We start from the raw sequence: 14116 nt of genomic DNA, 5'->3' as shown, positions 1-14116 counted from the left end.
AAAAAATCGAAACTATATCACTTTGAAAGCTCATAAATAGCTCCTAATTCTGCCACAAAGATCGATTCAATATCTCTATTTTTAAGTAGTGGAGGGAGTCAACGTTGACTCAGCCCCCCCCACAAAAAATATTAAATTCTTGCCCAGTGTGACAAACTCAAAATTTTTAATTTGCAGAATATAAAAGCTCATAGATAGCTTGTAATTTTGCGCTAATTGTTTTTTTTTTTTAATTTCTGCAAGGTGGGGGCCAGCTCAACAGAGGTACTTCCGATGATAGGTTGAAAATTTTGTCGTTATCGCTCTCGTTATCGCTGTCGTTTAGCATGGTGCAGGGGGCTTTAGTCATTAAAAACAGAAGGGGTAACTTCTCAGTCTTCATTTGTTCCGCAACCAATCATGCACACATCCACACCCACCCACACACACGCACGCACAGAGTTGTAAATCCGACCGTGCAACTTCCACGCAGTATACCTTGTATAATTCTGATGCTGGTGATACTATAACTTTCAAGTTCCATAATTTGAAGTTATATTTAATAAAAAAAATTATAGTGTTTTCCAAAGCTCTCGAGGTAAGCTACAAGAATCTGTCATAAAAAATTGGAGTTTTTATTTAAAAATTTTAAGGTAATCTTTACATAACCTTGACAACACTCTTCAAGGTCATAGTAGTATTGGAGTATTACTATGTAATGCGTTATTTGAAACTCTACTTTTGTGTGAAACATTTTTTTTGAAAATGCATAGTTTTTGTAAAATTTAGGGGGTTTCTATATATTGCCAAACTTTGTAAGTAGGGAAGACCGGGGCAAACTCGACACGATTTTTTCAAAGGCAATTTTCAACAATTAATTAAAATTTTCAAGCAAATTTAATGGTACACATTTAAAGAGTGTTTCTTCAGGTACAAAATTCCTTAAGGAAGTTTAACTGCACGTTGCTTAGTTTTGCCCTCAGGGAAAAGAAAGTGACGCGAAGACAAATTTTCAAATTGAAAAATGCCGGGGTAAACTCGACACTTTGCCTGATCAACACAATTTGATCTGGAACTTATTTTTTATTGCCTGAAACTAAAAATACATTGTTTATCGTGTATTTAGAAAGTACAAAAATTTGGAATTAAGTAAAACAATCATTGGAAATAATAAGAACAAAAATTGTTAAACTTTTAATTGTTTTCATCTAAACTCATGTCTAAAAAACAATTTATGCAAGTAAATTCGCAATCAGACGTGCGCACACATTTGTCATGGGCCATATGGCTGCATGACAAGCATAGTTTGTTATTGGGAGCCGATCAAACGGCGTGATGTCGACTTTGCTCCAAACGTCATTTTTCAATTTTGTCATTCCAAAAATATAAAAATTTTGAAAATATGCAAATACATTATTGGATTCGTATAGAGCATCGAATTTTCCATCAACTTTTAATTATTTTCATCTAAATTCATGTCTGAAAAACAATTTATGCAAGTAAATTCGCGATTACACGTGCGCACACATTTGTCATGGGTCATATGCTGCATTACAAGCATCGTTTATTATTGGGCTAATAAAACAGCGTGTCGACTTAGCCCCGAACGTCGTTTTTTACTTTTGTTACTCCAAAAATATAAAAATTTTGAAAATATGCAAAAATTATTATCGGATTTGTATAAAGCATCGAATTTTTCATCAAAATTACTTACCGGTAGATTCGCAAGAGTAAAGCTCAATGAAAGAGTAGACATTTTCGAGAGATCAGAAAAATTACTTTTTACTATCAAAAACGCTTATGTCGCGTTAAAAATTACACTATAACTTAGAATGTTACCAAATTCCGTTGATAATACTGACACATAAAGACGCATTTACAGTAGGAAAGGCAACTTCTACGATAGATTTAAATTGGCAAAAAGCCTAGTGTCAAGTTTGCCCTGGTGTCGAGTTTGCCCCAATCTCCCCTATATATAAGTAAAAATATATTTCAGTAAATTAATTTACCTGTACCAATGTATTTCAAGCGTTTGGGAAATAATTGATGAGTACCAAGATAATTATTTGGACTTATACGACGTAATAATCCTGTTCGTATCATTGTCAGCAATCAACCAAACGTTTTTCTAAATAAACATTAATATAACTATAATACTTATTTGATTATCACAAACTTGTTTAATTTTAACTGCGACACACACACACACACACACACACACACACACACACACAGAGAGAGAGAGAGAGAGAGAGAGAGAGAGAGAGAGAGAGAGAGAGAGAGAGAGAGAGAGAGAGAGAGAGAGAGAGAGAGAGAGAGAGAGAGAGAGAGAGAGAGAGAGAGAGAGAGAGAGAGAGAGAGAGAGAGAGATAGGGAGAGGGAGAGAGAGAGAAAGGGGGAGAGGGGAGAGGAAGAGGGAGAAGAGAGAAAGGGGGAGAGGAGAGGGAAAGGAAGAGGAGAGGGAGGGGAAGAGGAAAGGGAGGGAGAGAGGGAGGGGGAAAGGGAGGGGGAGAGGGAGGGGAAGAAGAAGAGGGAGAGGGAGAGGAAGGAGAGGGAGAGGGAGAAGGAGAGGGAGAGAGAGGGAGAAAGAGAGAGCGATGTTTTCTTTCAACTTGTGTCGCTTAATGAAAAGTAATATAAGATCGGACTATAAATACTCTCCAGTCTCTTGATTAGTTTATAGTAACAAAGATTTAAATAAACTTTTAGATAGAATTATATTGAGAGATATATAATCACACAAAGTTTTTTTCCTTTGATTTTGATTAGTGTGCATGTATATGTGATTGCCAGTATTCTTTCCGATATTATTATAATTCAGTGATATACGATGTGTGTGGAAGCATATTTAAATTGAATAAATAAACACATTAAACTTAAATAAATGATCAAGATATTTTTTTATTTTTACTTATTTTATTTTTATTTTTACCTATTTTACATATCTAATCTGTTTCGAATAATGCCATTTGAGAAAAGTCACGCACCAGCTTATGACGCACTTTATTTGACAAACTTGACATTTCGGTACGTGTTAATTAATATTCCGTAATGCTCCCATCATTAATCTTTATGTAATATAATAAATTATGTAATAAATTAAACAATTACAGATAAATAAGACAAAGCGTCAAAGTATTTCCTTGTCGTATGCAGAATTATTTCAATATTTAAAAACTCAGTCAATGTACAAGAGAACTTTGCTGTGCCATGCTTGAATGAAATTTTCGCAAACTGATCAGTAAACTGTAAGTTTTTCCTATTTAAAAACTATTATAGCCTCGACATTTTCAAATAATTGTCTTAGAATGTACCACAGAATCTGTCAGTTAAACGGTGTTTGGTCATTTTAAGATACCCTACAAGAGTAATAAGAAAAGACGGTCCTCTTTCGTTTTATGCCTTTTTTACTACACTATTAATGGCAACCAATACATACAGTAATTGACAGAGAGCTTTTCCAATGTATTAAGCAATATTTTTATTTTGCACGTTGTCTTTTCTCTCCCATATACTACATACTGGCAGTTCATGCTAGTACAGAAGTGTGAGCCATGGATCTGTATTATACAGCGGACAAAATTCGCGTCGGAAAAACTATCTCAATAGTTGAAGCTCGAGACAATCGAGTCGCACGGAGAAAGAAAGAGCGCATTAATAGTAAGAGTAGGGTTTGTCAGACGTCCTCTAATCGGAAGGACAGTCCTCCAATTCAGTAAAATTCTTTCTGTCCTCCGGAGGTCGTTATTCGTTTTCTACCAAGTTGAAAATCGGAGCAAAAATATGCTCTTTGGAGCGTTTTTGAACTGGTTCGAGTTAAAAAATCGCTCCAAAAACCGAGTGAATTTATGAAGTAAAATTTCTACATATTTACCTAAAGTTTTATTGAATTATTAAATTAATATTTAGATAATAAAAAATTACTAATTACGTAAAAATTAATATGTATGTATGTATGTATGTAGTGATTTATTTCTTATCCCCGCAGGGTTTGAAAGGCGTTTTTCAAGGAACGGTCCCAAACCTTTACAAATTAGCCAACTCCTCTCTTATCCGGATACATAAAAATTAACATCACATTTAGCACAGACTTATCCGCATAAACACGTGGCGTTTTTCAGGGACGTACCCAACCCTTTACAAAGCTCCTTCTTGCCCCGACCTGACCATTGCGGCCTTTTAAATTATTTTTTCCTTCCTCCCTTCCTCGCTTTCTTGCTTCCCCTTTCCCCCCTCTCGACCCCCTATCCTACCCAGCCCTTTCTACCCTTATTTCTCCTCCCATTTCCCTTCATCCTCATTCCACACAATCTCTTTTCCTTCCACCCAAATTTTCCTGTTTTTCACCCTTGTTCTCCTACCCCTTTCTCTCTCCTCCTTTGCCTTCTCCAGCAACCTCCACCTCGCTTTTCTCTCCTCCATGGACAGGTTCTCGTCTACTCCTATCCCCCACCTCTGTCTAAATTTTTCATACCTCCCTAACAGCTCCGCTCTCTCTTTCTCATCCTCCATCTCCACAATCAACACCTCCCTCCCTCCCACCTCTCTCCTTTCCCAAACCTTTCTGATCTTTGGTACCTTGCCCAGCACCTTCTCCGCCACCCTTTCTATCAGACCCCTCCTTTCTTCTGCGTCCCTCCCATCTAACTCTCTCCAAACCACATTCCTCTTCCTTCTCTCTCTTTGCTCTCTCTCCTCCTCCAACCTCTTTACCCTCTCTTTCAGCCTCCTTGTCTTCTCACTCTCTTTGCTCTCTCTTCTCTCTGCCTTCTTCTGCGTCCCTCCCCCTTTCCTCTTACCTTCTACCCTCTCTACCTCCTCCATCTCTGTTTCTCCCCCAGGTCAGCCCCCCTCTCGCCCCCGCCGCCCTTACTTTTCTTCTTGCCTCCTCCTCCATCCATCTTTTGACCATCTCCCGTCTGTTCCATACTATCCTCCTCTCTTCTTCTCCGCCTTTGTTAACCCCCTTCAACGCCTTTCTTTCTTCTGCTGCAGCTTCTTCCGCCTTTTTACCTCTCCATCCTGCGACCTTTCTTTTCATCTCCTTCCACCATTTCGCCTCACTACTCTTTCCTTCTTTTGTCTTGCTTTCCGGCTCGCTCCTTTCACCCGTGCTCTCCTCCTGCCTTCTCTCCTCGGTACTCCCCGCTCCTTCTGCTTCCCTTTTCTTCTCTCTAGCACTCTTCTGAGCCTCCCTAACTCCTCTGCAATCGTGCTCAGCACCCTCATCAGACCCTCCGACTCTTCCATCTCCCCGCTCTCTCCTCTGCCGCCTTCTCTTCACCCTCCTGCCTTTTTCTCAGCTGCGCCTTTTCTCCTTTCTCCTTTCCTGCTTCACCTCTTCAGTCTTTTGCCTCGTCCCTCCGCTCTCCTCTCTCCCCTCCGTCAGCTCTTCTATCTCCCTTCACGTACCTCCTCCTCCCACAAGAAGACTTTTCTTAGATTATGCCCCTTAACCTCCCCTCTCTTCTCCTTTCCGCATCTCTACTCTCCGTTTGTATTCACGAGTACGTGTTTGTGTAACCTCTCTCCTTTCCCCTCGGTTCTTTCTTCTACATGTAACATTTGTCCGACTTCTATTTTCTTACCCTTCCTCTCTCATTCTCTCTGCCTCCTCTAACCTCCCTGCGTGTCCGTATGTGTGCGCGCCTTCTATCTCACTCCTCCTTCTTCCTCACTTACTTGTTCACCTTTCACCTTTGCCCGCTCCTTCTCTTCCTTTCTCCCGCTTTTTTTACCCTCTTTATTGCTTCACTGCTTTCCTACTTTTCTCGCTGCCGTTTCACACTTTCTCCTCTCTCTGCTGTCACCACGTGCATCGCCGTGCGCTCGCTACGCTCTGTCGAACCCGCCTCTTTCGATCTTTCGATCTCCAACAATCGACCCTTTATCGTTGGCGTGCTGACGCGCGTTGCGCGTTCGCCTATCGTCTCTCGCGCCATCTCCTCCTTCACCGGTATCCCTTCTCTCTTCCTTACCGGCCGGTTCCGCACGCTAGTCCCGCCACCAGTCCCGCCGCCCTGCAGTGGTGCCAACCTACCTTTTGGGGCAGTCGGCACCCCGCTCCGGGCCGGACCGCCAGTGATGTCCGCTTCCACCGTTCTCCTCGCCAGTCAACCAACGTGCCACGCGTCACCATTCCGCCGGTTAGACCATGCTCCTTGTCACCTCTCTCTTTCTCGATTCTCTCTCCTCTTCCGTCTCTGCCCCCTTTTTTTCCTGCTCCTCGTTCTAACCTTCAAACTTGCTCCAACTAACTCTTGTCACCACTCTCAAACCACGCCATCCTCGACGCCTCCTCCACTTCCTCACTTTCCTCTGGGCCTCCTCCACCATCTCCTCCACATTGCTCACTTTACGTGCCTTTATCTTCTCTCTAAACCCTTATCTCTCTCCACTCACGCTCGGAGCCAACCGTCGCTCTGCCCCCCCCTCAAGTTTCTTCTCATGTAATAGTTATTTGTGTAACAAGTGCGCGGGGGAGTTGAAAATTGGACTCGCCTTCGGCTCGTGCGTCCACTCCGCACTCGTGTCCAATTTTCAACCCGCACGTGTTACATACACTATTTTATATTACAAGTGCGTTTAAAGTTTAAAGAAGGACTTGCGGGGGCGAGGAGGGCGAAGCCTCCCCGAGTTGAGAAAAATGGGCACATACGGGAGGGGTCGGGGGGGCAAGGCCCCCCGAGTTGAAAGTCGAGGCGTAGGCGAGGAGGGGGATGTAGGGGGGAGGGGCGGAGCCTATGATAAAAGCAACGTTTATTACAGGAGCAAACATGATGTAATAAGAAAGGTGAAACAACATTACGTATGCGCAGTAGTCTAATGTCTTGACCAATAAGAAATGGGTCAAAATGCTCGTAGGCTCAAGGCGTCTCCGTTTCGCAGTTGCCTTTGCAGGTTAGGTTTTTGCCGGCTCGTAGCTCGAGGGAACGGTGCCGGCACGTGCCGGGCTTCCCGACAATCCGCGTTTTGTTCCCGGAAGACGCGATCCCGACGACGGACGGCTTATCGATCGTCCTGGCGTGCGAATCCGCGCGACACACGTGCACACATATACACACCCGCTACGCGACTCCTCGACGATTTCGGGTACACGAGAAATTTTATATTGAGTCGGTCTCGGTTTCTGGCGTTTCTGGTATGATGTTTTTGTCACTCATTTTTGATTTTTTTTTAGTAACTTGCTGCGAATTCTTTTTTATTTTTTGTTACTTTACTTGTATGTTCACAATGACTACTATGTACGTTTCAGTTATTTGGGAAGGTTATGTCTGTGTATCGCTGTGGTAATTCGCGAGTGTTTCCGCGCGCCGCGAGATGTCGTTAAGAACATGTGAGAAATAAGAGGACTCTAGTGGAAAAAATATACAGAATGATTGAGGAAAATAAGGGAGAGTGTTGGCACTGAGTCGTGCAGGAATGAAATTTCTCACTATATTCCCGCATTCAGTACGGGAATATAGTGACAAATTTTTCGTGTATGGAATTGGCTATTTGTCGCACAGATGGCGCACGCGGAATGGGCCACTTTCCACGCACGTGTAATATAAAAATATTAATTATTAATTTTTATTTTTTTATTTTTTCTATTTTTTTCATTTTTTTTCATTTAATCTTTATCTTCATTATTTAAAAAAATTACGTTTTATCATCTTCTTCATGTTATGCCGCGTCGCCGGTTGGTGACGGCTTACGGCAAAATGTTTATTATTTTCGGGATCTCTTGACCTTACGAGTTGGGACTCGGTAGGCACAGGCGGGCAGACTAGGAAGCGGTCGGGTTCGCAGGTGGAACGGGGGTGTAGGCGTCGTTAAATGAACTTCACTTCGTTTTACTTTATATTGGAGCTTTATTTCAGCGCCCCTTTTACACTCACTAACTTACACTTGTAAATGCCTTTCACAATTACTATAACTCGCACGCGCTTTGTTATAGTGTAAAACTTCGCGACACGACTTACGAGAACGGTCACGGGCAGAGTCTCCGGTGTATTACTCTCCGTCGCGGCTTCTTCGACGATCCCTTATATTGCTTTGAGTTATGCCCTGTCGGCGCTTTTCTGCCGGGTTCGACGGTCCCCCGAATGAGGTCGGTCAGTGACCGAGCGCATTCGCAATCTCGCTGTACTCCGCGGTTCCGCGATTGTCGAAATGCGTTGTCGCACATTTTTATGCATATCGCAATAGTTCGATTGACGCGGAAGCTTGATGAACTTCCGCGTCCGCGTCAGCGTAAATTGAGGAGTCTTTCGAAAGACAATTTCCTCGAAGTCTTTCGAAAAACTATTCTATAATTTTATTATAAATAATTTAATAATTACCCGTTGTAATTTTAGATTACAACAAATGTCATGTATCTCTATTTCATCAATAGGTTCTTTTAGTTCTACATCTTCGTTATCTTTATCATCTTCACTCATGTTTGTTAATAAAAGATCAGTAGGATCAATCTCATCATACTCAGTGGAATAATTATCGAACGTATTAGCAGCAGAAGCTTCAGGCATGGCATTAAGACATGATCCATTGTCCATGACAGTTGCCGCATACAATGGAGCAAGATAATCCGATTTTCCTGCATTCGCAGTTTGCACCGCATCCTTTTGTACAATTGCAAAAAATAGTATTAAGAATACTGTCCGGCGCAAGTGGTAACAACGTTGTAACGGGCTCCAAAATATTGTTATTTAAGATCCAGCCCCACTGTTGTAGATCTATATCTTTTCCCAGCCATGTTTGGACCTGGTAATATACACGGCACGGTACAGGTGTTGTTGAGCTGCTGCAGTTGTAGGTGGAAGCGATTGTAATTTTACAGCAGTATTGAATGTAGTTGATTTTGCAAAACTCAAGTACCGATAGTTATTAAGAGATGTTTCTGACTTAGGAGCTCCATACATCGCCAAAATTATCCATACTCTATTCTCAAATATAAGTTGTTGAGAGCAATTTGTTAAAAAACTTCTGCAGCTTGATATAAATCAGGACGATTTTCAAAGATTTTCATTGTTTTAAGTTTTCCTTTATAAAATAGAGCAGAAGTGGTATCTCATCCGGTTATTGCATGTAGCAATAAAATATATTGCTTACAATGAGGATATTTGTCAAAGTTTGAAGAATTATAAAATTGCGTCTTGACCTATCCCTTGCCTGGTTTCATGAAAAATAATTGTTGCTGTGAATGACTATGCCCTATGAGAAAAACCAAAAGATCAATGTCCTCGCCTATTACGACAGTGGTGTTAACGATTGATTCTTCCATTGCTGTTTCAATAATTAACACATCTGCATCATCACGAGCTTGTTTTGTTGCGATGTTGACGTTTTTGAATGTGTCCATGAGCATTGAAATCAATTTTTTTTATAGGTGCTTCACGCGCCTTGTATCTTACCTCAAAAGTGGTACGGAAATGGATACAACGCTCAACGTACACATTCGTCACTTTGTATTTCGCAAACGGTTTATCGTACGTGAAAAATGAATAGAATCATTTTTGTACAGAATTTTATGATCTTTTTTTTGTAACCACCTTAATTGACCTCCGAGCCATACAAAACGAGATTTTCGCAAAAAACTGATTTTCGTGACCTTTGACCTTGAATAACTTTTTTAGCACACCCGATATCGTTCTCTATTTTTAATATGTTATTTAAAACAACAAAATAAAGCGATTAAAAAAGAAATTCTATTTTTTTGCACAGAAGCCATATGTTCGTCTAAAATGACTGTATTATAATGATTTTTTGCTTACTGGGAGGATTCTGGAAGATTTTGATAGGTTCTATTTATATAAGAATTGTATTGTACTTAGCTCCTAATTTGTGCCTCAAATAGGCAGTAAACGAACCGTTTCCCATTTTGAGGTTTAAAAGAGGAGTTATCGGTAAAACCTCCTAAAACCCTCTAGATCTTACACTGATAGAAAATGTACTAAATTTTAATTAATGTTTTCTCCAATAGTCCTTATAAAGTATTTTTTTTTAATTTAGTTAATATTTTTCGAATGAAAAAAATATTTATCCAATTGAAACAAATTTTCTAAACCTAATAAAATATTTTCTGAATTCAAAAGAATACTTTATTAGGACTATTGGAGAAAAAATTTATTGAAATTTAGTACATTTTACTATCATTGATTCAATGTATTAATTTTTACTACTTTTTAAATCGTAATAAAACATGTTCCATATCACGTACATCATCGGTGATTCATAGTATAGGTTTTGGTAAATTTATAATTGCGTTTAACGGAGCAACGAGATACGGTTGTGACTTTGACTTATGTTGTTGTATCTCGTTGCTCTGTTAAATGCAATATTTATCTAGATTTATTATTTAGAATCTAAGATTTTTAATATTAAAAAAATATTACCGCAAAATATTTTATAACATTGTTAATTAATCAGATACATATAGACATACATGTATCACAATTAATAATGTTATAAAATTTATTTATATAATAATTCTTTTTCTTATTAATCATCTGAAACACAACTTAAATAAAAACTCCACTGCAAGTCACCGATAATATACATGACATAGAGCATGTTAATATAATAATGTGGTAAATAGCATATAGAGGGGAGAGTCAGAAAAAATCTAAGATGTTTTGTAATAGTTTTGTATATATTTAAAATTTCCTACTTTTAGTTGCACATATACGCATGCGTACTCATACATACACACATATTCTTTTAATTTTATTTTGAATTATTTTAATAAATAAAGAAAAAAGAGAGAAAAAAGGAAAAAATAATATAGAAAAATACAATTTTATATAAATAATCGTTTATACGTCATATATAAAATTATTTTTTTAGTTATCAATAATATAACTATTATTATTAACATAATAAAATTTCTTTTAATTTTGTTTTTACTATTTTTGATTAAATTAATAAATAGAGAGAACCGTTATTATAAACATTTATTATAAACGTTATTATAAACGTAATAAATCATATATAATATTTAATCAAAAATATAATAAACCTATAATAATAAAAATAAACTAAATAAAAATAACAGTTCTATATATAGGTTGACATCAAAACAGATTAAGAAAACGTTAGGAACATTAAAGTAGGAGCATATGATTTCTTAATTCAAACAGAATTTTCAGATTCTAAATTCTAAATAGGAGCCAGAGGTTGAAAAGATTTAAAATAGGGTGATGTGACTGCTTAAAGTATCAAAGTAGGTGTTAGGTTACTTTAATGTTCCTAACGTTTTCTTAATTTATTTATTGCATTTAGTTTATTTTTATTATTATAGGTTTATTATATTTTCGATTAAATATTATATATGATTTATTAAACGTTTATAATAACGTTTATAATAAATGTTTATAATAACGGTTTTCTCTATTTACTAATTTAATCAAAAATAGTAAAAACAAAATTAAAAAGAATTTTATTAGGTTAATAATAATAGTTATATTATTGATAACTAAAAAAAATAATTTTATATATGACGTATAAACGATTATTTATATAAAATTGTATTTTTCTATATTATTTTTTCCTTCTTTCTCTCTTTTTTCTTTATTTATTAAAATAATTCAAAATAAAATTAAAAGAATGTGTGTATGTATGAGTACGCATGCGTATGTGCAACTAAAGGTAGGACATTTTAAATATATACAAAACTATTACAAAACATCTTTCTTTTTGTTATTACTTCTTATAATTACTTATCTTCATATATTTACATATTACTAAATTTACGATAATTGAATATGGACTGGTATTTATTTATTCAAGCTCTTGCCCAATCAACAGACAATGTTTTTAAATGTGTTTTTAATATTCATTTTTTATTAATTATACATTTGTACAATTCATTGTAAAAATAATATTTATTTATTGTTTATTAAATATTTATTTCACATTGATTATTTATTTGAAGTAATAATTTAGAAAAAATATTTATTAAACGTTTATTTAACGTTTATTTAATATTTGTTTTACATTAGTAAGTTATTTGCAATAAATTAAAAAAACATTTATTTAACATTTATTCGACATTATTTTAATATTTATTTTACATTAACTATTTATTTGCCATAATGATTTGAAAAAACATTTATTTAACATTTATTCGACAGTAATGTAATATTTATTTTACATTAATTATTTATTTGCAATAATGATTTAAAGAAACATTTACTTGACATTTATTTAATATTAATTTAATATTTACTTCAAATATTACTTACTTCAGATATTGCGCTCGAATTCCTTCGCGTTTTGCAAACGCCCGATCGTTTCATTCAGATGTAGATGGCGCGACGCGTGGTCGCCACTTTCAAAGCGCCCCCACTCCTTCCTCGCTCTCGTTCAGTGTCATGGCCGCTCTTGCTGCGTTTCTTCGGACGAGACGAGTACGTTTTCCTTCTTTCGTAACTGATTGAGCTAAGCGGCACATATTCTGGAGACCAATCGAGCGAGATTCGACTTCCCAAGGAGAGCTCACCGCCAGGAAAAGGAGAGCTGCGGCAGCTCGCGTCCGAGAGGGAGAATTGAGGCGAGGAGTCCGGTCCAGCGAGCAGGGCCCTTCCGATATTCTCATTTGGGACGCCAAATTGGAAGATCGACATTGTTCGTAGTAGTACAAGGAGCTCTGCAAGGTTAATCTCGTCTTGAGATCTTGGAATTGCTCTTATTCTTGTGACTCTGGTTTATATTCTGGCCCTAGAATTTATCTCGTAGACAAATGCAGAGACCCCCCTCTCTTTTTTTCTCTTTTCTTTTCTTACTTTGATTTCAATCGGTAATCCAGACTCCTTAATTCCATATTATTAATATTATTTGTTAAATGGCATTTGTGATATGCGATTAGTTATTTGGTATTAAGGTATTAATTTTAAGTTTTATTAGTATTAAGATATTTCATTTTAAGATACTCACAATTAGTATCAAGACATTTTTTAATTTTAATTTTAATTTTGTTGAAACTAAATTTTAATTTTAATTTTTATTAAGATACAATACATATATTAATTGTTTTAAATGGTTAAAAAAATTTTTTTTTGTTATGATATAATATGAGTTTAATTTATATAGTATGCAAGAGTACATGAACAAGTAGATAAAAAAGTGTAAGCAAATAAATATATGTTCCTTTGTACCTTAGAAACAAACGTGTGCGATCTCTTAGATTTTTTCTGACTCTCCCCCCTATATGCTATTTACCACATTATCATATTAACATGCTCTATGTCATGTATATTATCGGTGACTTGCAGTGGAGTTTTTATTTAAATTGTGTTTCATATGGTTAATAAAAAAAAGATTTATTATATAAATTTTATAACATTATTAATTGTGATACATGTATGTCTATATGTATCTGATTATTAACAATGTTATAAAATATTTTGCGGTAATATTTTTTTAATATAAAAATCTTAGATTCTAAATAATAAATCTAGATAAATATTGCATTTAACAGAGCAACGAGATACGACAACATAAGTCAAAGTCACAACCGTATCTCGTTGCTAAATTTACCAAAACCTATACTATATGAATCACCGATGATGTACGTGATATGGAACATGTTTCATTACGATTTAAAAAGTAGTAAAAATTAATACATTGATAATAAAATGTACTATAATAAATGTTTTTTCCAATAATCCTTGTTCGGAAGCGCGAGGTTGCGCGGGAAGGCGCGAGGTGAAGGACGACCACAGTAAAGTTCACAGCACGTAACCAAGATTAAGAGTTTATAATGTTCCAAAATCATATATATACAGTTATTTACAGAGTGTTTCTTTTAGATTTAACAAACGTAGAAAGCGGTAACACGCACAGGCGTTCGAATGGCAAGCAGCGATAGCAAGCAGAATAGATTTCCTCGCGGAAAGCGGTGTATAAAGCGGTCGTATAGCGATACGTGTTGCGAGCGAAAAAACCAAAAGCGTACTCTGCTCGCCGCGGCACGGCGAAGGGCTTTTATCACCTCCCGAAACGAGGCTCTTTCCAGAAATTTCCACCCATTTTCGGGAAGGTGATTGGCCCTTGGTGACCTACGTCACCGTGCCTGCGTCATGGTTCAATTCGACGATCGTTACATGTTTTCGCCAGAATTGTTTACAGCTTGTATCCTTCCTTTGTTTGAGACCTT

The 14116-nt window shown here is 37.0% G+C and overlaps 1 protein-coding gene across 2 annotated transcripts in view; it reads right to left on the bottom strand.

The window, feature by feature from the left end:
• The window catches only part of LOC139813675 (uncharacterized aarF domain-containing protein kinase 5-like), a 122582-nt gene that overhangs the window by 78491 nt on the left and 29975 nt on the right, over positions 1 to 14116 (bottom strand). For both annotated transcript variants that reach the window (XM_071779304.1, XM_071779305.1), the window contains exon 2: positions 1989 to 2107. In XM_071779304.1, coding sequence (XP_071635405.1) covers positions 1989 to 2082 — 94 coding nt within the window. In that variant the 5' untranslated portion in view covers positions 2083 to 2107. The remainder of the gene's footprint in view (positions 1 to 1988; positions 2108 to 14116) is intronic.

Source organism: Temnothorax longispinosus, chromosome 5, assembly GCF_030848805.1.
Source record: "Temnothorax longispinosus isolate EJ_2023e chromosome 5, Tlon_JGU_v1, whole genome shotgun sequence".
NCBI classification, from domain to species: domain Eukaryota; kingdom Metazoa; phylum Arthropoda; class Insecta; order Hymenoptera; family Formicidae; genus Temnothorax; species Temnothorax longispinosus.
This window is presented reverse-complemented; position numbering and strand designations above follow the sequence as displayed.